At 39.5% G+C, this 23,831-nt stretch overlaps 1 protein-coding gene across 4 annotated transcripts; it reads right to left on the bottom strand.

Annotated features, from left to right (window-relative positions):
- Positions 1–1,982: 1,982 nt before the first annotated feature.
- LOC137185946 (protein mono-ADP-ribosyltransferase PARP6) lies at positions 1,983–23,128 on the bottom strand. 4 transcript variants are annotated; one of them, XM_067594519.1, is made up of 24 exons: positions 23,041–23,128; positions 21,520–21,615; positions 19,879–20,020; positions 19,321–19,398; positions 17,358–17,452; positions 17,139–17,199; positions 16,844–16,934; positions 16,605–16,671; positions 16,114–16,263; positions 14,357–14,507; positions 13,737–13,868; positions 12,973–13,068; positions 12,585–12,677; positions 12,260–12,385; positions 11,879–11,944; positions 11,428–11,495; positions 11,069–11,117; positions 10,805–10,917; positions 9,221–9,293; positions 7,516–7,585; positions 6,479–6,558; positions 6,028–6,091; positions 5,474–5,558; positions 1,983–4,737 (listed from the first exon to the last, which is right to left on the bottom strand). In XM_067594519.1, exons 3-24 carry the CDS (start codon positions 19,879–19,881, stop codon positions 4,635–4,637), a joined length of 1,914 nt encoding a protein of 637 aa, XP_067450620.1. In that variant the 5' UTR covers positions 19,882–20,020; positions 21,520–21,615; positions 23,041–23,128; the 3' UTR covers positions 1,983–4,634. The 4 variants fall into 4 exon arrangements, 3 of the variants coding, with proteins under 3 accessions (XP_067450620.1, XP_067450612.1, XP_067450629.1); XM_067594511.1 differs by lacking the exon at positions 23,041–23,128 and having other exon boundaries at positions 21,520–21,814; XM_067594528.1 differs by lacking the exon at positions 23,041–23,128 and having other exon boundaries at positions 11,879–11,941; positions 21,520–21,814.
- Between the last annotated feature and the right edge of the window lie 703 nt (positions 23,129–23,831).

Genomic DNA, 23,831 nt, shown 5'->3' with positions numbered 1-23,831 from the left:
CCCGGGGCCTCTGCAGCGTACAGAGTAGCCTGCGAAGTCTTAACTCAAACGAGACCCCTTCGCGCCCTGTTAAACCACCGACCTTCTCTGTCACTCCTGTCGCCCGCTGCTGCCGACGACGGGGGCCTGAGCTGCAAGCTAAGAGACCCCAAGCTCAATAAAAGTGTGGGTGATTAAACAACTCCCTGTAATTGCTCCTTTTGTGCAGGAATCAAACGGTCACACTTATTACAGAGGCAGGAGAGAGGGAGGCTGGGAGCAGTCGCTTCCGCCGAGGGCCAGACACCCTCGGTGACCCTCTGCCCTCCCGTCACTACTCCTTTATCTGACCAAACAACCACTGTGTAGTGCGTGTTTACCTGTATTTGTGTGTGTGTGCGCTAATGCCCTGTGCATATGTGCCAGTGTGTGTGTTAAGTATGCAAAGAGAGCCGTTGAAACTTGAGTGGAGTAGTGTAACACCAGAGCTCCCCTCAGTGGTAGACGGTTGAATTACACATGAAAAAGCCCCGGTTGGCTGTAAGCGATGTGCAGTTGTGTGCCACCAGCCAGCTGGCTTTGGTAATGGGGGACAAAGCCAAACCAGGGGACCGTGTCCAACATGAGGGCCAGGTTTCAGAGATCATAGTAACACGTGAACCATACACATCATCTGCTAGTCACACACATATACAGATATCAGTACAAGGGCCCAGCCACAGGCCCTGTCAGATGGGTCAACTAACAAAGGGAGGGACCCAATTACCGTAGCCACAAATACACACATAAAGTGCCTTTCAAGGGTCCATGAGTGCTCCAGCTTCCCTATCATTACACCCACTCTCTACACACCCAGCACTTGTAGTACACATACAGGGACTGCTGTGCCAAAACAGCCATCAGACTGGACTTTTGCTACAGAGCAGCGATGAGATGCGTTCAGCTGGTTTGACAGAGGAGAGCTCTCGGTGGTCAGAGACAGAAAGACAGACAGAATGAGCAGTTGGCTGGTCAACAACTATTGATGATCTGCGTTCTTAGAGGTGAAAGGATACTTGTCAATTTTAAATCAGGAGAGATTAGATTTGAAGAATTCAATATAAACGTGTATGATTTTGTGATGCAATACATGAAATATATAGATGTAGTTTTAGAAAGATTGTGCTGCAATATGCCATTGTATTTGGGTGTTCTGCACTTACTCCAGAACTAAATCAATTGTTTTTGAAAGGAATATCTGTTTTAATGAAGAAGTTCTTAGACCTATTTGGACTGTGCTGTATTAATTTTCTTTTTTGTGTAGTATTGTATGGTGTATGTGTTTTTTTGATAAGAATGAAGTACATGTGATGCTCAAGCTCATCTGATTACATTTACCCAGTCTGACAATGTGTCATTAAAGGACAATTCTGCAGCTACATACAGTATCTATATCCAAGAAAGCAAGATAAAATATATTTTTTTAAATCAGTTTATTATTATTAGTGAGCCTATTTTCTTTCTTTCTTCCTGCTGGGGTAGCATTGTATAAGAATCAATAAAATGACATATTTTGTTATGTGAGACTAACATGCCTTGTGATACACATAAAGTAGATAATTATACTTATTTCAAGCATGTTTCAACCAGTTTTTAGGTGCAGGACATAATTGCTCTGTGAATAGAAGTGCTGAAGATAATTGATTTACGTCACCGCATGAACCTGTGAGGTAACTAACCCTCTGATTGACATGGAAAAACATAACACTTCACCTATTATTGTATAAACTTATTCAAGTAGTTATACATGTGAGAGTTACAAATACAGAAAAACATCTGGTTTGATTGTCAGACTAGACTTCAAAAAGAATAGAAGACTCAGGTGGTATGTATATGCTGGTGGAGTAATGGTGCCCCCTTCTGCCCAAGATGCTAGCACAAAGCCTCCGCCAGACACAATGGACAATTCCACATGTAATGGTCACAGTTTTCCACAGAGACATCAAAGAAAAGGAGACTGTATATAAAACTGTGCAAAATCAGGCTTTATTCTTTTTTTTTCCTCCACATCGCCACCTTTCACCATCATCATCATAATCACCATCATTGTCGTAGACATCATCTTTGAAAACATTCCTCACCAGAGACAGACAGCGAGAGAATAGATTTTCAAAGAGACTCGCAGTTCAAACCTCTTGGCGAAAACAGGCATCAGCTATTAGCACAGTCCAGCAACACAATGAGTCAGCTGTACATGTCCACCTCTTTCAGGGCAATACACAACAGGTTCTCCAATGTCCTTATTTACAGTTCGCTCCCTTTCAGTGTCTCAAAGTCTATTCAGTAGTCTGAATTTTCAGTTCCAGGAGACACTGAAAGCCCATCTTACAGACATAGTTTGGATGTTAGATATTATAGTCTAGCTGACTCAAATATTCTTTTTTGTCCTTTTCCTCCATTACCCGTCCACTGCAGGTCTGAGGACAGTCCATTTCTCCAGTTTAGGCAAACGTTGATTAAGTGCAATGTCTAGTATAATGTCAAGAAAATACAAACCCACACGTACATACATACATACATACAGTACATGACTAACTGATAAACTTGATTAGCTATACAAGGTCGTCATTCTCCGAGGTGAAACCGTAGAGTTGCACAAGAATGCATCTTTATAACATCCAGTGTCCATTAGGTGGGAGTGGGGAGGATGTGAGCTCACCTGGACTGGATGTTGTCAGTAGATATTTGGTAAAACTGTTCATGATTTTCTGTACAGTGGATTTTGTAGGTCGTGAATCCAATGGGATGTGTAGTTCATACACAAAGAGATTTATTCCAAAATGAGTTATCCACCACTTAAAGAAAAAGTGATGCCTACTTTAACAAAAAGATGGCACAGAACAAGAATTGTTTTTTTTTTCTTTACATAAAACATAGGAAACTAAATATCTCTCTCAACAAACGGATATAACATGTTTACAGACTGAATCCAATCCACTGTTTTCTTTTAAGAATCAATACTAAATCTAAGGTGCATGGCAGTTTGGTAAATGATCTCTTCACTTCATGTAAGTCTTTCCTATTTGCACATTACACGCTCTCTTGTCTTCTCATTTCTATATTTTTATTTCAGAGAGAGTGAGAGGATACTCATATATGTATAATTTCATGTCTATATTGCTGTTGTTGAGGGGAAACCCCCACAGCTTCAACAGTGACCGGTTTAGTATTTGGCCTCATATATCCTCCTTTAAGCAACATTTCTCCACAGGGAAGGAGAAAAACATCAAACCAAACTCACCGCAACTGAGCCTACACTGTTGTCTTATTATGTGTTTATGGCTAATGTCTTTGTCATTTTAATAACAACTAGCATTAGCATTCATGTTAGCATTTAACATAAGCACATATCAAAACCTTCAAGGGGCTATGATTTTTTTTTTTAATCCTCGTTAAAACGATGAGTTGCTCAAGATTTACTAGTACGTATAGTAGTATATACTCATTCAGGTTAAATGAATAGATTCTCTCAGTACCATGTTTCAGCAATTCAGATAAAAGGCTGGTGGAACAGAAGCTAGCCTTGGCAAACTGAAACAATGAATTAAAAGCAACTGAAAGCTGTAAAAAGCTCCAGAGTAAGGTATTAATTTTCCGTGAGACACTACCAACCCTTCTACATTACAGAGCACCATTTCCTTCAGTGCTCATAGCATAAATATAACTTATTGGAGCTTTAAAAGAATTTTATGATCGGTGTATGAAACCTTAAAATTTACACATCTGGCAGGAAAGATAAAAAAGTTTGTTTTGTTTTGTTTTTTCCCTTAATTCCTGCATATTTGACATTTTAGGGCTATGAGGTTTTGAAGGTGCTTTATCAATCAGAATGGTCTTAATTCTGTCATGAAAAATCATAATACTATTGATAATGTTATCAAAAACAAAGTGCCTATAGTGTATGTAACTTGAGTTCAAGCCACACCTCGCTTATTAGATTCTGGGAGTTTCATCAGGTGGACAAGGACAAAATGACAGAGTAAATGCTTCCCTCTCAGATAACCATATCACAGACCTTAATTCATGTCATTAGTCAAAGAATATTAAATAAAGGGATCAGAGATAATGCTTTAAACACAATAAGAGAACAAACTTCTATGTGCATGTAAATCCACCACTTATTTGCCACAAAGGGATCTACCATTTGGAATTATTTTTTAGTAGATATTCACAAAGAGAAATAATAAATAGAGATAATTAGTCCAGTAAAAGTGCAGCAAGAAAGGAAAAAACTCAGTCAACCCAGGATTTGAAAGTAAGTGTGTGTCGAGAGCCATTCCAGTGCCTACTTCCTTTTTCCCCTTCACCAGTGTGTGTTTCAGTTCTGTTGTAAATGTCACAAACTGAGAAAAGCAGACTGACTTTAGCCAAGTTAAAACTAACTGAAGGTTAAATGAACATGTAATGTGTAACCATTTGGAGAAGAGGAACAGAGGAGAAAGAGCAGAACAAGAGGAACAGAACAAAATCGACTTTAGGTATAATGTGCTCAAGAGCTCCCTCGACCTTCAGTATCAGGCCTGAGGTCAGCTCACCCAAACATTCGCTCTATCTGTCCTGCCTGTGTGCCTCCGCCAGAGAGACGTATGGATCCAAGCGTCACTGGTGAACCACCATTAGCTGGAGTAGATCTGGGTCCCAATCACACGCATGATCTCCTTCTGCACCTTAGGCTCCTGGGTGTTAATGTTGGCATCTCCTACTTGGCCATCCTCATACCTGCATATTATATATAAATAGATGAGTTCACATATGGTTCAGTATATAGTATAATTCTATTTTCTTTTTTGTAGTTTTGTTTCATGCTGGGTATGTTTTAGGGAAGTTCAAGTGTTGAATCAACTGCTTTATTTTAATCACTCTCTTGCACAATCCCTCAGTTTTTATGTTGATGTTGTTGTGATCTTATCTATGTTGGTAAATGCAGTGGAGGAGATAAGTTGGGAGACAAGTTTTAGAAGAGCTGTTGTTAGTACTGACAACACATTTTCTTGTTTTTATTCTAACCATATTAACCGTTAGCCCAAGCTGAAAAACACAACCATACACAGAGCACAAGTTCAGAATCAAATTATATTTAGCTGTGACTTAAATTTGATTGCAGGCCATCTTAAATCTAATTTCCAACTCAGAAGACAGCAGTGAACATGATAATAGACTTTGCCATCTAGTGAATATGTCTAAAGCTTGGACTCAAAGCACTAACATCAGCAGCCAGTTTGGATGCCATATTTTATCTGCTGAGCTCCAAACGCTGCAGCTTTAACCATCATATTGAAAAGCTCTGACTTGAGAGGAACCCAGTTTATCAGAGTGGTTACACCACTCAACTATCGGTACAATTTATTCACGGGTAATTTAAAATGATGATAAAGGGAAACTGCAGCATGTACCATAATTCTCCATTAAAATATTGTCATCATATGCAGGCATTAAAAATGATGAGATTACTCACACAAAAAAGAAACGAGTACAGACGTGGTCAGACACTGGACACACCCAGATGTTGCCGTGTTTCTGCAGATCCTTAGATGTGATCACTGTTTTAAAGAAAAGAAGAGCAAAAAGTGCATGATGAGGAATGGTGGTCTGTATTTGATGCTTCTTCCTCTTTTATCATTATTATTGGTTGTAATAGTAGTGTTGCTGTTTTTGGTATTGTACAATACAACATAAGATAGACTATAGCTTCAATACCTAAAGTTATTATCTATAGCTAAGTGATGTGCTTTATGTCTCCTCTTTATTTTTAATCATTTTCTCCTATTATGATAATCACATTATCATAATTGCTATAACTGTTATAAGTATTACTTCACATTAATACACTAATCACATTACCCATTTACATTTTAATGATCTAACCTTATGACATTTTTTCTCATTTCATTTTTCTTTCATTTGTTAAGAGACAGATTCACAGCGGAGTATATTAATTGAATAGACTAATGCCACGTATCCATTATCATCCCTGCTTTAACACATCATCTACTTTCTGTTTGTGATTACCTTCACAAAGAGCGATGCAGTTCAGATTTCGACTCTGAAGAAACCTTGATTGTATCGGACGGCTCTATCGAAAAAAGAAACAAGAAAAATCATCGACCTGCTACAGGAAAGACCATGATGCAACTGAGGTAATAATGCTATCCAAACATTGCGAAGGCACAAAATGTTATCAGTCAAATAATTGGTTCAGTGGTTGTAAAAAAATATTTAAAATATTTAAACTCAACAACAAAACATTTTTTTCACCTTTTCACCTTTTGAGTAACAGCCCTCAACTCAATCAATACTATATTTCTCCAGAGGCTTCCAGTCCTTCCTTAACTTGTCTCCTCTTTCAAATTCTTTGTGTGTAAAGTGAATACTGTATATTCAAGTAGTCTAACTTTTCTTCTGAAAAGATGTTTTTTGCTTTATAAATTAAGTCAGGCTGCAGTACGTCTTGTTCCCTCACCTGTGGTATGGTGTTCATGCGGTTATAACGCTGCACCAGTTCATCTTTGGTGGGCATGCGGTGTTGTCCTTTCCCCATTCCTGCAAGAGCAGCATACAGAGAGCAAACAACCCTCAGTCAGAACGACCTTACCTCGAGTCACTCAAGCTGTGAAAAACCTTCCTCTAGTGGTCTTGAAAACCTTGTACTGAGAAATCATTACCCACAGTGCTAACCTTCATATGAAGGTTATCGTTCCAAAATGCCAGAGAATATTTTTATATTTAAAAAATAAATTGCGTCATGAATTTCAACTTTCAGTATTGAAAACAAAGGGGATACAGGGTGTACAGCTTTTGTGGAGAAATAATCGCTTTAGATAGTATTATTAGATCTGAAACCACCTTTTAAAAAGTGAGTAAGTGGTTAGAGGAGTAATTATTTACTGGTTTTGATCAGGCAAGGACAGTTTCTAGCTAAAATTCAAGACTTCCGTACCCATTCTTAAAGTTGGAAAATCCTTCCTTAGGGGCATTTAAATAGTGCAGGTGGGCCCCTTTGGCAAACTGCACCAAACCATATCAGAATACAATAGTATGTGCTGAAATCCAATCTTCAAATATGTGTTTCTGAGGGAGTAGTAAGGAGAAGTAAATATGGTCTCCAGTTGGAAGATAGTGGCAGGCACTTGTTTGTTTTGTATAAATTACTCTACACTCCCATCTCACTAATGAAACCAATATAAAAAGCCAACAAAGTAACATTCACAAATCCACTGACAGCCCCATTCTATACAGCCACAACATAAAGTATGGTATGGAAGGCAGCACACAAGCTCAAAGGCCCAAGGCCCAGCTCCCAGCTCCCAAAATGGACACACACAACACAGTGCAGCACAACAGGATAGCATGGAAAGCTCCCACATGTGTCAATGGAGTGTTCCAGGATGATAATCAGGCCATGTTACACACAGAGCAAACTCAGTCAACATGGTGGAAGACAGGGAAAAGGGGGGGAGCCAGAGGGTGGCTGAGTGGCGAGGAATGAGTCGTTCCTACCTGAGTATCCAAAAGATATGCTGGAGATGGGGCTCAGATAGATGCCCTTTCCATACGCTGCCCCATGCAGCTTGGGTTGAAAAGAGCAGGAAGGAAGGAAGGGTCACTGAGCAGTTGCACAGGACATCCTCACATACACACACGGATGTACTCACACATACACTACAGTACATACCAGACTTACTGTAGTTGAATCAGTGGAATAGATAAGTCAGTGTTTTATATGTTTCTATGACAGTTTACATGGCAAACCCCACGAATCTGTTGCTCTGAGTACAGTAGATCAACACAAACAGTGCTGTATTTACTGTGGTTATTTGACACAGGTCATAAAAACAAGCATAAAAACATACACACATAGGAATCCAAAAATGGTGGGTGGCAAAGAGCCAAAGAAAGAAGATATACATATGATGGCTTGAAGGTAAAGATGATATGAGGGTGACTAACAATGATGAAGAGTCTCCATATGAGAATGTACATCATGAGAAAAACAGGGACCACAGGTGCAAGTGTTGATAAGTGAAACAGTGAAACCAGAGGAGAAACGAGAGGAAGAACAAAGAGCTACTTCATAGTTTGGGAATAAAATGTGAGGGAGATGGAGGTCAGGACGTGGCACATCTGGAAGAAATCAAAAGGAACAATAGACGAGAGATTTTGTGTGATAGCTGGAGCTGGAGGCAGATTCAGTCCTCCTCCTGTGAAACACAATGACAGAGGAAGGGGGTGTCAATGCTCAAGGTGAAACGGAGAGCAAAAAGACGAGGCAGACGAGCACTGAGGCGAGATCAAACAGTGAAAGTTCATAAGTTGGAGAACAAAGAAGGCATAAATGAAACACAGCAGCACGATAGAGCAATCACGACCGACGTCAAAGTTTCAAAGATCCTTGAGACTTCTGATTTAATTGTGTTTAATCTATTTTCAGGATATGTCGTTGTATCTCCAAGAAGTCATTATCAGTTGGATTGTGCCATATCTGGTGCGCACCTCTTCTTTCCTTCTATTATTTATTTTTCTTTTACAGACCTGGGTCACAAAGTCCAACACAACCTTGGCTGAACACTATAGAGATGCAAACCTGAGTAAAAAAGGAATATATATAGAAGGAAATGTGGTTTTCGGTCTCTGACCTGATACTATTTGTGTGGTCCTTATAATGTCAGTTCTATATATCTATCATCAACCAGGTTTTAATTAATGCTTTAAATGATTTGTGGCTACAGTTTGACCCAGGTCTGACTCTATAATGAGTGGTGCCAGTTACTGACCTTCGGGAAGCCCTCCTTATTCACCCCGAAGAAGCCTGTACTCACTACCATGGAGACTGTCCTTTGCATCCTTCAGCTTCAGACCTAGCCTACTCAGTGCTCTAGGTGGTTAACCCCAACAGGGCACACAGGCAGCCTCCTGACATCACAGCTGATGCCACAGCCCCCTCCCTTTGTCCCACAACAAGAAGAGATGTGACATCCGCTGCTGTCGGCGGAGGGAGGAAAAAAGCAGCCGACATTAGCCGGGAAAATCTCCCAGTGTGCCCTGCTCGCTAAAATGCCAATTGCAAAGCAGACAAAAGGGAACGTGGCATCCATTAACTGCAAAAATGAATCAGCCGGACAACAAGCCTGCTCTGTCCGAGAGCAGGTTTACTGTCCGAGAGGAGATGCATCGTAAATTCCAGCCAACTGCCAGGGTTACGTACCTGCAGTTTGGTATAAGAGGCATTGACTAGTCCATTTCTCAGAACAGAGTGCCAGTTCTCTATATGGGAACCACTAGAGCAAGTGTAGAGAGAGGGAGAGATAAGAGAGAAGAGGTAAAACAAAGGCCTGTGTGAATATAAGCAGCCTGGATCCCAGTGTGCAACCACTGTTGTGCAGTAGTTCGACCCATGCTGTTTAAGAACGTGAAAATAAATGAACACTCAGGTGCATTTTGTCCTGTGTCATTGGATTTGCTGTGCAGTGTTTCATCTGGCATCTCCTAAAATCTTCATAATATTTTAATTAAAAAAAGCTCTCACTCAAGTTTAAAACTCACGCTAACCTCTGGTGTGAAAACTAAAAAGCTTTCATGAACTAGAAAGATGAAGAATCACTCATCTCATCGGAGAGCAACAATAGGGAACAGCAAATGAACATTTCCTCTATATTATTTATTATTTTATTATACACTGTATATGAAAGTGCTGTGAATTATTAGTGAAGTGCAAAGAAATTAAATAAGAATCCAGCTCTCTACTGCCAACCACAAAGGAACCAGTGTATCTATTTATATACTTTGTGCAAGGATATTTGGGGACATTTTGTTACATCATCATAGTTCTCCAAATTTATATCATTTAATATTTAGAAGAAAGATGATCCCCTGACATTCAGAAGATGAAGATCAAAGCTGACAACCCATCACTGCTGTCTCTCAGTACAATGTGTGAATACATGTCCCAGTGCAGGTATCCAGACCATCTTTCTCATCGTGTTGTATTAAAATAAAAAACAACTGTCAGAGCAGAGTCATGATTGCTGTTATTTTTAACTACTTTTGAGGCAGTAAGAAGTTCTTGATCCTACTGTCTCTAATTGATACACAAAGAAAAATTCTGTCATTAAACAGACTCTGAATATGTATTTTTCTATTTATATCAATTTACAATTAGGGCAGCCAGGCAGACTTACATATTTAGAATTTTCTGGTGAGAATCATTAAATGTGTAGTATTAACCAGCATAAAGGACGACTGTTAGCACTGCTCATGAGTTAGTTGTACCCTGCTAGTACCCAGATGGGCTATGTGTATCTAAAATATTCAGCATAGCCCCATCTGCTACAGTACAAATTTCTATCTCACAGATATTGCTGGCTCCATGTGCTGGCTTAGCAAGGTGGTTTCTCTGTCCAACAGAGCATCCACTGCTCTGTGGTGTTGTTTGTTATGGTTCCATAAAATGTGCTGGAGTGGCCCCTCCATCTACAATATAATGACCAGGTGTTACGCTGGCATGTTCATGTTTGACATAGTGTACTGCTCTAATGCTAAATTATGCATGCATCCTAGTGACTATGCTTGTTTTGAGATCAATTATTTACAGGATGTAATTTCTCACATTATATTTGCAAAAGCTGAACAATATAATGACTGCAAATTATTTTATATTTTATAACAGTCTAAATGATTTTCCTTCATAAGCTTTATAAGCTATAAGCTTTAAAGTAGTCATACCATGAAAACAGAGAGTTTCAAGCGTATAAAAACTGTATTGCTAATGGGAGGAGTAAAGGGCACTCACTGGAAGGCGAAGGTGCTGCCGTATAGCTTCTTAGCAGTGCGAAAACGAGCCTCCTTGGCTGGGGGGCTACTGAGCAGCAGGAACTGGTGGGAGGTGTGCATGAATTTCAGTTGCTATCATAATACCATTATGAGGGAGAGCAAGTGACAGAGAGAGAGACAGAGAGAGAGACAAAGAGAGAGCATGAACCATCAAATTACACAAAACAGCAAACAGCTAATTTGGTAAAGGAGACTGGAGGGGGATGTCATTCTGGTTTCCTACCCTACTGAGAGGCAGCTTGACAATATGAGACCTGTTACTGGAAATAATCCTGCAGAAAGACAGAAAGAGGATTAAATTAATAAGGTGTAACACAATTTAAAGTGGACTCAAAAGTATTTTTATTTATGTAGCGCAAATCATAAATTGCAAATCTGCATCAACATGATAACATTTAGAACCATAATTTTCATTAGCTCATAATCATTACTGTGCTGTGTATGATAATTGACCTAATATTAAGTTTAATATGCTCTATATCGATGAGTAGTTCTGTGCATTATTTTCTCAAATGAAGTGAAAGCCTGTCAACATGCAAAGTAGAATAAACCTATTTTTTAGAACAGATCCTCTCTACTCACCACTGTAGCAGGGGATGGGCCAAAGGGTCCAGTTTGTCCATCTGTTTCTTGATCTCCAAATATGAGCCCTGGCAAAACCACACATGCATATGTTGGTTCAGATTTATTTTTCACATTTTTTTCCCAAAACCAAATGAGCAAGTGGTCAGATACAGACCTGTGATGTGATGCATATATAGTATAAATACAGTCCAGACACACTGGGTAAACAGGCAATGGAAAACATAGTAAACTAATCAGCATCAACTTTGCTAGACAAAGACCCTACTCATGCCATCCAAACACCACAGTGGGAGCCATTGACTATACAGAACTGTGGACGGTATAAGGAATGGCTGGACACACAGTCATGATCTCATATAAACCAAAAAAATTATGATGCTATTTGGAGCAGTATACATAAAGCCTAACTGTAGCTTTCCCTTCTGCCCCTCCCATCTCCTTCTTGTACCTGGGTCATTTCCCGGATGGACATGACGCTATCCAGCGCTTTTTGCAGCCTCTCATAATTCTTCTTCTGTGTTCATCGGTTGAGCCAAACATCCATTGTATGCAATGAGAGAGGGAAGAACATACAGGCATCTAAAATCACTTGTAGAGGTAAAAGTTTTGTATAAATATTGCTAGTTTTACTGCAATATGCTAATTATCCAATGTCTTCCAAAAAAGAAATGTTATCTGATGCTCACTGCACTGTGCTTCAAAGACAGAACTAACAATATAAGTATTACTGTTTTATTACCTCATGCATTCAGTTTGTGAATAAATACAATAACATTTCTTTGTTTTAACGCTGGCAGTGGTTTTAAATTCCAGCAATGAGGATGCTGACCTTTGGGTTGAAGGCCAGAGTCTTGGGGTCATTGGGGTCAACGACTGATGGGTAGGGCTCAAAGATGATGCTCTTACGGGGAGACTCAAGAGCAGCTCGACACATAGCCACAAGTAGGTCCACCACCTGGAGAGGGAGGGATTTTACATTTTTATGCCTTTAGTTGATTCTGTCATCGACTTATTTTGATGCTTTTATTGATTCATTGTAACATCACAGTAAAATCTGCCTCAGTTCCAACAGGATGCATAAAGTTTGGAAATGAAGAATAAATTATACATAGAATCTGAATGATATCATTTTTTGTTTGCTGTGTTGTTGTCACCTCTGCTCCAGTGGCCACTTCCTCTGCAGCTCCGGACATCACACCCAAAGTGTAGAAGGAGAACACACACAGCTCCCTTGTGCACACAGCTGGCTACATAAACACACACATAGATAAAGGGAGATGACAATACACCCATTTTAACGTGTTCTACATAACTACACAAAAACAAGTTCATCCATGCACACTCTTACAGATATACACTCTCTTGTTCACTCTTTTCTCTCTACCTCACACCTACTATTGTGGAAAATCCATTAACAGGATCATATTACTAATAGAGTGTGAAAATATCATTTGCTAATTGTTGTATTTTCTTCTTTTTTTTAACCAAAATGGAGCAGTTTATAAATCTGTATTGTTTGTTTCTCTTTCTTATGTCTGATACCTTGAGCATGGATCCATTCTGAAAGACGTGTTGTTCGTCACAGACCACGCAGTACTCGTTGAGCGTGGGGATCCTCTGCTCTGAGTACTTCATTATCTGTAAGGAGAAAAACACAGCGGTGTTCCCAGTTATCACTCCCACCACTAGCACTGCCTTATAAAGGAATAAAGACTAGTTTGGCAGTGGAACTGTCACAACACGAAAATTTCACGCTGCAATTTTGGCTGGTTTAACCTGCACCCGAGCATAAACAGCTAATACAATAGGGCCCTCACATCAGTACAGATTTGAAGGTGGGCCTTCATGAATAGACTGTTGTGTACATCATGGATCATTAGCTAAAAGAAAGAAGACAATAACCAAATGCATTATTTTTGTGTATTTAACAGGAGCCACTGCTTGCTTCTGGGCCTAAGGTTCTTTTTTTAATTTTGATTTTAACTGCATGAGCAAATGTTCTGATTAAAACTACAACGATGCAGCAAATTTATATGCACAGCTGTGGCTTTTGCCATCTGCCACCAATCATGACTGGTATATTAAGTCTATAATTTAAGTATCAAAACCGGTTTACATAAAAGTTAACTCCCAGTAAAAAACTGAAGTAACCAATTTTTATAGCTACATAACTTTTCGGCACTTTCTCATTAAAACCTAATCCTGATGAAACATAATTGATTTTAATTGTCTATCATATGTTTAAACTCTCAGACAGGGTTTATAAGTGTATCGTTACGTGAACCCATATCTCCATGATGTCTCACCTGCACTAAGAAGCCATACTCCAAGGTAGGGATGTTCTTGCAGTGGCCGCCCGCCTGGGATGAGAAAAACAATTCAATCAGCTGCCTCGTGGTAATCTGCGCAGGGGCCCTGGCCGCCGGGACAGCCACAGTCTGATGAGTCAAGTGAAGACAAAGCATTATGGGAAACGGCGCAGCAGCCATGTTACGGAAAGGGTAGGGAAAGGCTCGGGTGGGAACAGTGCAGGTGCCAGGTGACTGAGAGGGGGAAGGGGGGGTCAGAGTGGATCACAGTGGATTCAAACAGAGGAGAACATCATACAGTGACTTCAAACAGCACTCAATTCTTTTTGTGTGTATTTTCCACATTTTGCAGTATTATGGTTGATTTTGAAGTCATTATCATAGCATCTACATCTACTTAGTTACAACACACAAATCTAAGGAGCATAAAGTTAAGTCTCAGAGTTGTGACAAAAACAAAACAACCACAAAATGATGTGTGAGTGAGACACATTAAGGACAAATGAGTGGCAACAGTGGAATTTTGTTAATTTCACAAATTATACTTTAAACTGAAAGGCAACTGACTCCACATACTGTGGATGTATAGGTGCCGATTTTTCCTGGTTCACACTGACCTGGCTGTTTGGTGGATAGCTGAAGAGCTCCCCTTTAGGGTTCTTCATGGTACATGAGATAGAACGGTTCATCAGGCGGGTCACTCTCAGCTCAGGGACACTCAGCTTCCCTTTTAAAACCGTGTCTTGGATCAGAGGGAAACTTGGAGACCTAGAAAAAAGTGAGACACGAAGCATGTGCGTCACTTCAACCATACAAGGATAAGAAAACTCTAATGTCGCCATTGTCCAGGTCTTTGTAAAAATTACACAGTGGAGTGTTTGGCTTCAACACATAAATAACTGTAAACTGTGCATGCAGCTGAACTGTTAACATACAGTTTTTCCAAATATTATAAATATTAGATTTGGAAACTAAAAAACACAATATACATATAAGCATGAATAACCTGTTTGTGAAGTCTATTATGTGAAAGGCTTATTTGACTGAAGAGAAATACAACTGCAAGCAATGAAATTGATGGCAAGAGGAAGAAGACCATATATCAAACAGCATCCACAACCAACCTGCCAACCTTTACAACCAAAGGATGAAAAATCAGTTTATCTTTGTAATGTTGCTACAAACACGAATCATATCATTTTCAATAATCTACTCAGCTGTATTCTTGTATCGTAAAGACTGCAGCGTGTTTACACGGTCAGTACCTGGTTTAAAAAACACTTACACACTCTATTCTGGTCATTCACACGACACTAACAGTGTTATACTTAAAATGCAAAAATGTTCACTTGCACCATTGCTCTCAGTACATTATCTATGTACCCTCTTGACATGAGACTCCTGTCAAGTCATGAGGACATCAAGACAGTCTAGTAGTTAGTAAAGCTGACCTCCATCACGTGGACCGGGATGTGTGTATGTGTGTGTGTGTGTCTCAAATTTTTAATTTTAGTCAGTCTACATTATGTTGTGTCAGACTGCTTCTATTGCGTCTTGTCATCTTTGCAACAGTTCACTTTTTACAGACAGACCATCACAAAGTATTTTCATCACTATCTTTACAGCTCATGCTTTGTTGAGCAGATAGATAAGATTTTACTGAAGTCCCTCAGAAATCTCCAGTCTTGAGAAAATAGTTTGCTTGTTGTATGCTGTAGACATAAAAGAAATCATTCTCTGTGAAGCAGTTATTTCCTGATAAAGACATAGCTAGAACCAGGTGTTAGGAACCTTTTGTGATCTGGATACAGACTGAATCACAAAAACAGATGGATGCACAATAATGCATATAAAACCTAAACCTCTATATGATACACCCTTTAAAGCTAAAGGTGTGTGTTTTCAGTTATTTAGCTATAATAGACACATTTTGGTCAAATATGAGATTTTACTAACCAATTAGAAATGCATGAAGAACATTTGTGAAGACTGCAGAAATCTGATTCACATTTTTAAATATTTATTTAAAATGCTTTCACATATCTACCTAATGTGGAAAAAATGCAAGAAAATAGTTGTTATGCCAACATAATGCTAGCCTACTTGTTTTCTGTACTTGAGGTAAATTAATCTGTGCTCCTCTCCTTCAGTGATTGCATACACTTGGCAACAGTGAAGAGCTTAAAAGCTAATCAGGACAAGGAATAATAAAACATTTTTGAAGACATCACGGATACACACACAAACAAACATTTAAATTATTGTATAACAGGTGAACATCATTGCTGGAAATTGCGTACATGTTTATTTTACAATAAAAATAATGTGTAGATGCCTTGAAAGAGATGCAAAGTGAGAAAGAGAGACAACCTACTTGGGTATGGGGGAGAAGATGCTGAGCCCGGCACGGAACTTCTTGATGGTTCCTCCGGCTTTGAACCAGCTGTGCCTCTTCTCCTGCTGGGCTTTGAGGAACTCATTACTGAGGTGCTTCCACTGCTGTGAGGTGAACGTGCTCAGGATCCTGCCATGTTACAAAAACAAGAGAGTCAAGCAGGAAGAAATGTGAATGAACATGGCAGATGGTGATCAGTTTCTTTTTGTCATTGGTGTTAATTAAGCCGTGTGTATAGATTATTGTTTTGTTTTACAAGCGACATCTTTTAAATGTTTATGTATCTATTTTGTTTATCCAATTGAAACCTTAAATTGAAAAATAAATCTCTGATTTATATTTCTGCCTTTGGTCATACAAAATGGTTCATTTTTATAGGAAACTGGTTAAATTATAAAATCTACTCTGAACAAATTCATGACAAATCCCTCAATATAAAGGTGCTAAATATAGTGTATCACATGACTTACTTTTTGAGTTGCAGGCCCAGACTGAAGCCTTCTTTATTGGAGGGCTGGAACACTTCTACTGACGGCTCTGAATGAAGATGACTAACATTATTACACAGTGCGCAGACACACACAGACTCTTTCTTTCACTCTCCCTCTTGTGTAGCACATATTGTACTCACCTCCCACGTTCAGTGAGTGGCACAAATACATAAAGTCCCTCCCAGAAAACCAACATCCACACTGACATCTTTACTCACCAGGTCCATCGAGGTACTGAGAAAGAGAAAAGCGCAGTCTCAGAATAATGGGCTCTGTTCTGATTACTTTCCAAGCTGTTGCAACCTCCTCCTGAGTCAGACACACACACACATACACACATACACATAAATATACAGAGTTAGCATCCTTATTAGGGCCATTTCCCATTGCATAAATAAATTATGAGCATGTGATGCATTATACATGATGTGTTACTTTGCAAAATGTCAACGTTAGAATAGTAATGGGCAATGACGGAGGAAGTGATGCAGAGAAAGAGAAATGCTGACTCACATCTAAGAAACCGATGTTAATATGAAGATCGATGTCTACGTCATCAATGGTCCCATACTCCCTGTCCAACAACAAAAGATACAGTTAATTGATCATAAGTAATGGGATACATTATACTCTGACCCTTTCAGCTGATTTCAGCCCTATTAAAAGGGTTATTTTGTTTGTTTGGTTAAACCTCAAATTAGTCCTAAACAGTTGTGTGTGTGTGTGCTGTACCTGACAGAGACAGCACTGTCAGTGTAGATGTCTTTTACTGCCTCAATATCTGCATCCAGCTGAGGGTGGCGGTACAGATCAGCAGCACAGCTCCCCTGCCACAAGCAGTAAATGAACACTGGTCACACATACAGTACTGGAATCCCCACAGAACAAGGCTGTGGACAAACTAGTGAAAGAAAAACATTTCTAACATATTCGTAACAGAAGCTTTCCTTTCTTTTTCTTTTCAAAACACTGTGTGACTGTATCTTTATGTTAAGATCCCACTCCACGCATTTTTAAAGACATTTAATAGAATCCACATAAAAAAAACTGGCCTCTCACTATTAGCGATGTCACAAAATCATGTTCATAGATAAACACCTTAAACTCAGAGCACAGAGAAACAGTTGTGTCAAACTCTGCACATACAGTACCAGTCAGTGAAAGGTTTGGACACACCTTCCCATTCCCTTGAATGGGAAAGTGTGTCCAAACCTTTCACTTGTACTGTATATCATTCTGCACAGTGAAAGTCAAACATTCAAGTGAAGTAACAATAAGTAAACACAAGCCTGTTAACCAATATACGATAACACTCCAGACCAGGTTCTCATGGTATTTGCATATCGTGACATGAGACTCTAGATATAAAATACCAGAATTTTGCTTTAAAGGATTAGGAAGTCCAGTTCAGCATGGCTTGTAATTTATTCCATTTAGTCAGTCTTTCCTAGCTCTGTTCCAGCATCAAGCACATTTTATATTTGAAATAAAATGCAACAGTTACATAGTTTCAAATGTGGCACAAGGAAACGTGTTCAGGAGATCTTTGTAGAGCGACTACAGGAAATGACAGTATCTTTAAATCGAATGAGTTTACCTAATCAGAACGTCAAAAAAGTGGCGAGTCATTTTTATGCAAGTAAAATTATATTTTTTATGTTTTTCATCCATCCATCTATGTTTTTCAGTGATCATTTTATATCCTCACATTCAATGTTTTCCGGGGTTACCCGACTGCGTTTTCTACGTTCACTGAAAAAGATTAATAATAATATTGACCCAAGTCTGTCCTACGTGTTTCTGGTGTCTAGACTTGAAGTCAGACTCTCATCTCCTCAGCTCTGTGTGTGTAGAACAGATCCCACACTTTCATCCTTATCTTCACTACTCTGCTTTCATGTTCTCTGAATGCATGGAAATGAGGTTTAAGCCCCAGATTGGATTTACATTTCAATCACAAGACTTGTAAGATAACGGTAAAAAAGGATGACTAACAGATTAAGATCTTATATAGAAGTGAAGCCTTGAACTACAGAAATGAATGACAGTGTTGCCTGTGATTGATACTTCAGGTAGCACAGGGTGACAGTACCCGAAAAGCACTGTGATACATCATTTGAGAGACAATACGACATGTTTTCTCGAACCTGTATTGTACTTTGTAGTTTTAAATGTCATATTTGCTATTGTCAATTTTCAAAAATTCACATTGAGCCAAGATCCTTGTAAAACACGGACACCTCACATTTTAACAGAATATCCTCCCTCTGATGAATTCAAATTTTTGTCCTTCTAGCGGCGAGGCATTAGAAAGGGAAATGTCACTTAGCCGGTTCATCTGCTCTACACTTACAGAGCAAAATATCTCAACAACTAACCACCACGTTCTCATGAAATTTGGTCTGGACATTAATGATCCCCAAAAAGGATCCTTCTGAATGAATTTAGTAACCCCTGGCTTTTTGTCTGGCACGACTATCAGGACAAAATGTATCAATATCTTAAAAACTAGTAGCCAGATTTATGTGGTCCATAAAGAATCAATTTTTATGTTGTTGGAGACTTTTCCTTTATGCCACCATCAGGCTAAAATATTTACCTTTACAAGAATGAAGTTTAATGAGCACACAGACAATATCCTAACAACATCAGATTCAACATAGAGATTTATGAAAGGTAATAGCCTCTTCTTTACCTGAATGCCGTACAGGAACTGTTCCGACTCGTTCTCCCCATCCGACTCCTCGTCTGTCCAACACTGGCCTTTGATGTCCTGTAGGCCCACACATTGTGAAAAGGCCATTATAGTGGAGCGGAAAGAAAATGCAACCGCTTTCTATCATCCTTTCATCTCACATCCTTTCTCGCGTCTCCCTATTTAGCCTCCCGTTCAAGGGCTTCAAAACAGTGCTTTATATAGCATCTCAAAAGGGAGAGACGAGGAGGCGTGACTTATCTCCAAAAGACAGGATATTCTAAGAGCTCAACTAACAAATTAATAGGGATAGGATGATAAAATGTCTTACTACTTAAAGCCCGAACCCCAGAGGTCCAGTTGCATAAACAACTGTCTACATTCATTACTTACATAATACTAAAATTGAACAGTCTGATATAATCAAGTATCTGTGAGTAACCACAACATCCAATTTGATTAAAATTACCAGTTTAAGAATTTTAAACAAAACCATGAAAGGACAAGACTGCTTAATCATATGCAGTGATTACCATAATAAGATGCTTACTGTCTTACCATTGGGTCTATTGTTCATAGGGCTCACTCAGACAGGTTTAGGCCTTTGACTACTGCCAACCATTGCAGCTAATTTCCAGGGGGAAGGAACGAGAACAGAAAACCAGAGTTGACCAGCTCTCTTTCTTGCACACCGAACAACCTTGGTAAAATAGAAATTAAAATTCAGTAAAGCAAGCAAATATGAAACAAAGAGGCCATCTCCAGTGATGCCAGGCTTCGTAAATAGTGACCTCCTCCTCTTTTCTTTGAATCGTCTGCACTTCACCTTGCCATGTATCCTAGCAACAGCCATCTCTGCCTCCTTTCAGAGTGGCATTAATCATGGTGGAGAGAATGTGTGGGAGATATGTGCTGTACGTTCAGTACCAAGGATGTCTCCATTTCTTTGTTTTGTTTTGTTTTTTTTCTTCAGAAAAAAACATCAATTAATACCAAAGCACCAAAGGCTGGCACTCCTTTATAGACTCACAGCAAAAACAGCACATGTGCTTATGTCAGTGCATTGTTAGACTGCCATTTTTTGATTTGCCTGGTAAAAAGAGGATTGGGAATTTCTGAAATGACATATTATTTTCTGGGTTAGCATTAGGAGAATTCCCTGTGGCTACAGGGTGTTAAGTAAAAGATATTTCTCAAGCATTTAACATAATAAAATAATGGTTGCTTATAAGGGAATAGTTACAGCTCTCATGATTTGGAAAAAAAAGATCTTGAATTTGTATTTAGATAAATTATGACCAAATAAGCAGATAAACTGAATGGATAAACAACATCACTGATATAACACCCGCAGCTACAGTACACTCTGTATTTCATAGCAGCCCATCACATTTTGTGTCAGACATGTAAACAATCAGTGTGGTGTCCTTTTTACATAAAGCTGCTGATACACAGCTGCAAATTTCATACTGCAGTATCAGAATACAAATTACAATTTACATCATTAAGCACAAAATAAACCAAAAATATAAAGAATTTGTAACATTTATTATTTCAGGGCTGGACTCTGAGATGTGTTCAAACAAAGACTGGATGTCAACATAGCTTGGCACTTATGGACAGAATGCTTTTCCAACAACATCACGCATGAAGACATCAATGCTATTGGTCAATATAATTAAATGAACACCAGTTATCCATTTTGTCTTTGTTTGCTGCCATATCTTTGGACAGCAAGCTCATCTCTACCTTAGACTGGGCCATTTTCTCCATGTCTACACAAAAAAATCATAACACTGTGTTTTCGTTATCCTGATAACATCACATTTTTATGATGGTTTGGCTCCTTTCTTTTCTTAAACACCCCTCCAGACACAAACTGCACCCTTTTAATCACTGATCCCCTGTCGTTACCGCGTCTTCCACTTCAGTTCCTCTCCTTTTCTCTATATGCCTGCTGCCCTGCCATGTCCTCAACCCTGCTAGCATCTACACTCCCCCCCCTCCCCCCACCATCCCCACAGCCTCTGTCATCTCACATACCAATAGAGTCTCCGACAGACCGAACCCCCTCCCAACAACCCCACCATCGTCCCCATTCCTCCTTCTGATAACTATTTAACACAAACACAGATGCAGTCAGGCGGATTTTCCCCTCCCCCAATGCTCTGCACCCCCACCCCATCCATCCACACTTACCTTCACAGAGGATGGAGACTTGGATGCTGTCCTTGCCTCAGCTGCTCCCCCTCTTAAAGGGCACACCTGCCTCTTTCTCTCGGTGGCTGTTTTCCACTGAAATGATGGATGACAATAAGCCCATTAAAATAAGATGTTGGAGAAACCAGAGCTGTGATCCACCAATTTTACAGCGCTTTTCTCTCTGAGCTTGTGGTGTGTGTCTGCAAGCAAGCCAGCTGGTGTGTATGAGTCTGTGTGTTTATCTATTGCAGATCTCGGCTCCTACTGCTGTCTTATATTTTGCCTGACAACACTGAGGGGTCTGAGCATGCTCAGTGAGACCAGGCAGCCAGTCATGTGACCTACAGCTGACTGCACTGCTGCTGAGAAATAAGAGGAAAAAATGGAGGAAAAAGGCTCCACTCGTGTATATTCGTCTGGCTGTGTGTGTACATATGGTGTGTGTGTGGCTGCATTAGACAGTGCCTATTAATGTGCCACCATGCCTCGGAGGCAGCTTCAAGCCGATATTTAAATGCTTTCATATCTTGTCTAAATGTATTCCAAGACAAGAAAGAACACAAATATGTTGCATGCAAAATTTGTGCTTTACACTTGAGTGCTTGCATCCATAGCTGCAGGTCATGCTACATAAATGCAGCTACGCATGCACTCAATATTGTCAAAACATATGACAATAGTCATATTAATATTTCAGTAATATCTTTAGAAACTAATATAACATAAAGATTTGTTTCCATGCCCACTGTATCTACAGCACTGTCTTTGTGTGCATGTGTCATTAGGCCTTTGAGATAATCAGTCCTTACCCTCATTATCTCAAGGAATCTATTTAAGAACTGACCTAAAGAATAGACAGATTAATGAACAGGTGGGGATGGAGCATCGGCCAGCTGCCTGCTCGATGTATGGCTGTAGTCAGGAGAGGAGGAGAAAATTAAGATCCTTAAACTTTTATTTGGCACACAAGGCAAACTGAAGAGCACATACCCTGACTGCAGTAGCCTATATAAATATGGAGGACACAGTTTGATGTCATGCAATAGTTAAGAGGGAGGTGAAAAATATTCTTGATGTTGACTGTCACTTGGTGATTCTCATTAATGCTAGTGCTAAACCATGCTAGTGAAAAACTAACATAAGTGGTCACTAATACTGTGATTTCTATTTTTATTAAACATCAGCTCAAACAGTCTTTATTGTTTGATCTTATTGCTTTCATAATGTAATCAGAATTGTAACATAATGTGTTATTTTAGTTCTTTTGTTTGTTTCACTTTTTTGCTTGATCGTTTAGCCCCTTTTATATCATAGGTTGCAGTGGTTGTACTAGTGCAGTATTAATATCTTCAGAAGCATTAGGGCGTCCTATCAGATCATGCCTGAGATTTATCTGAGCATATTCCCACAGTGTCTTATTGTACCTCATGGCACAGGGGCTAACAGCCATTAATACTGACTGACAGCCAGGGGCTTGGCCAGTGGATAAAGTGACTGGACGGCAGATCTGTCCCTCACCTGGACAGGTGTATCCATTGGCCTCAGGTTGTGGAGTAGTGTATATCCAGGCAGAGGTTGACAGCACCTGGTGAGACAGCAACATGGGCAGTGGAAGCAGCAGCGCTAACACCACCACAGCTGTCAACAGGTGAGAGCAAACTGGGATACAGGGAGGGGGGACCTGGACTCACTGAAAGGTATCCCTGTACAGTAAGACAGAGGGAATCCAGAAAAAAAGAAGCATCAGTGTTTCCCATATCTGCAAGGTAAATGGCACTTTGAGAAGTATCTTTGCGGGAATGCTTTGTCTAATCTCTGCTACATAGTTTAAATGTTTAGGTTTGAATTTTAAACTCACTTTGCTTGATGGGCATTTATGTCTGTGTCAAGGATTTGGTTACTGTCTGCTGTCTCCTCGGCAGAGCTGATTATCACAACAAGGGAATGAATCATCCTGGGGAACATCTGAGACATAGCTGCCTAGTCTCTGCACTGGACTAACTAATAGCAGTGGTATTATATGAACATTATGTTTGAAGTTACTGTCAATCACCAATATCCCACAGCTGAGTAGGACAGTGATGGCACTATACCTATCATGTCGAGGATGTGTAGCAACAAAATTGTGTACTGCACCTCCAACAAAGTTTCTTTGCCTTCATTTATGCAAATCAAATTATAATTTGTGTTTTCATAAATATTATATAAGCCTAGTAACACAAGTTCTGTTGATACATTTGTATTTTGCATATTGGTGTGAGTATATAGATATGGTTTGTGTGCTTAAAATGTGTAATTTGGGAATATTA

Source organism: Thunnus thynnus, chromosome 1, assembly GCF_963924715.1.
Source record: "Thunnus thynnus chromosome 1, fThuThy2.1, whole genome shotgun sequence".
Taxonomy (NCBI): Eukaryota; Metazoa; Chordata; class Actinopteri; order Scombriformes; family Scombridae; genus Thunnus; species Thunnus thynnus.
The sequence above is the reverse complement of the archived record's forward strand: the minus strand, read 5'-3'. Positions and strand labels throughout refer to the sequence as shown.

Bases quoted from the DNA above. Each gene is read 5' to 3' on its own strand.
- LOC137185946 (XM_067594519.1), bottom strand. The intron at 16,935-17,138 runs GTGAGTCAGCAT...TGTCTGACTCAG, and splicing joins TTAACATCGGTTTCTTAGAT to GAGGAGGTTGCAACAGCTTG. The intron at 11,496-11,878 runs GTACAAGAAGGA...TGGTTTTGCCAG, and splicing joins CCATCCGGGAAATGACCCAG to GGCTCATATTTGGAGATCAA.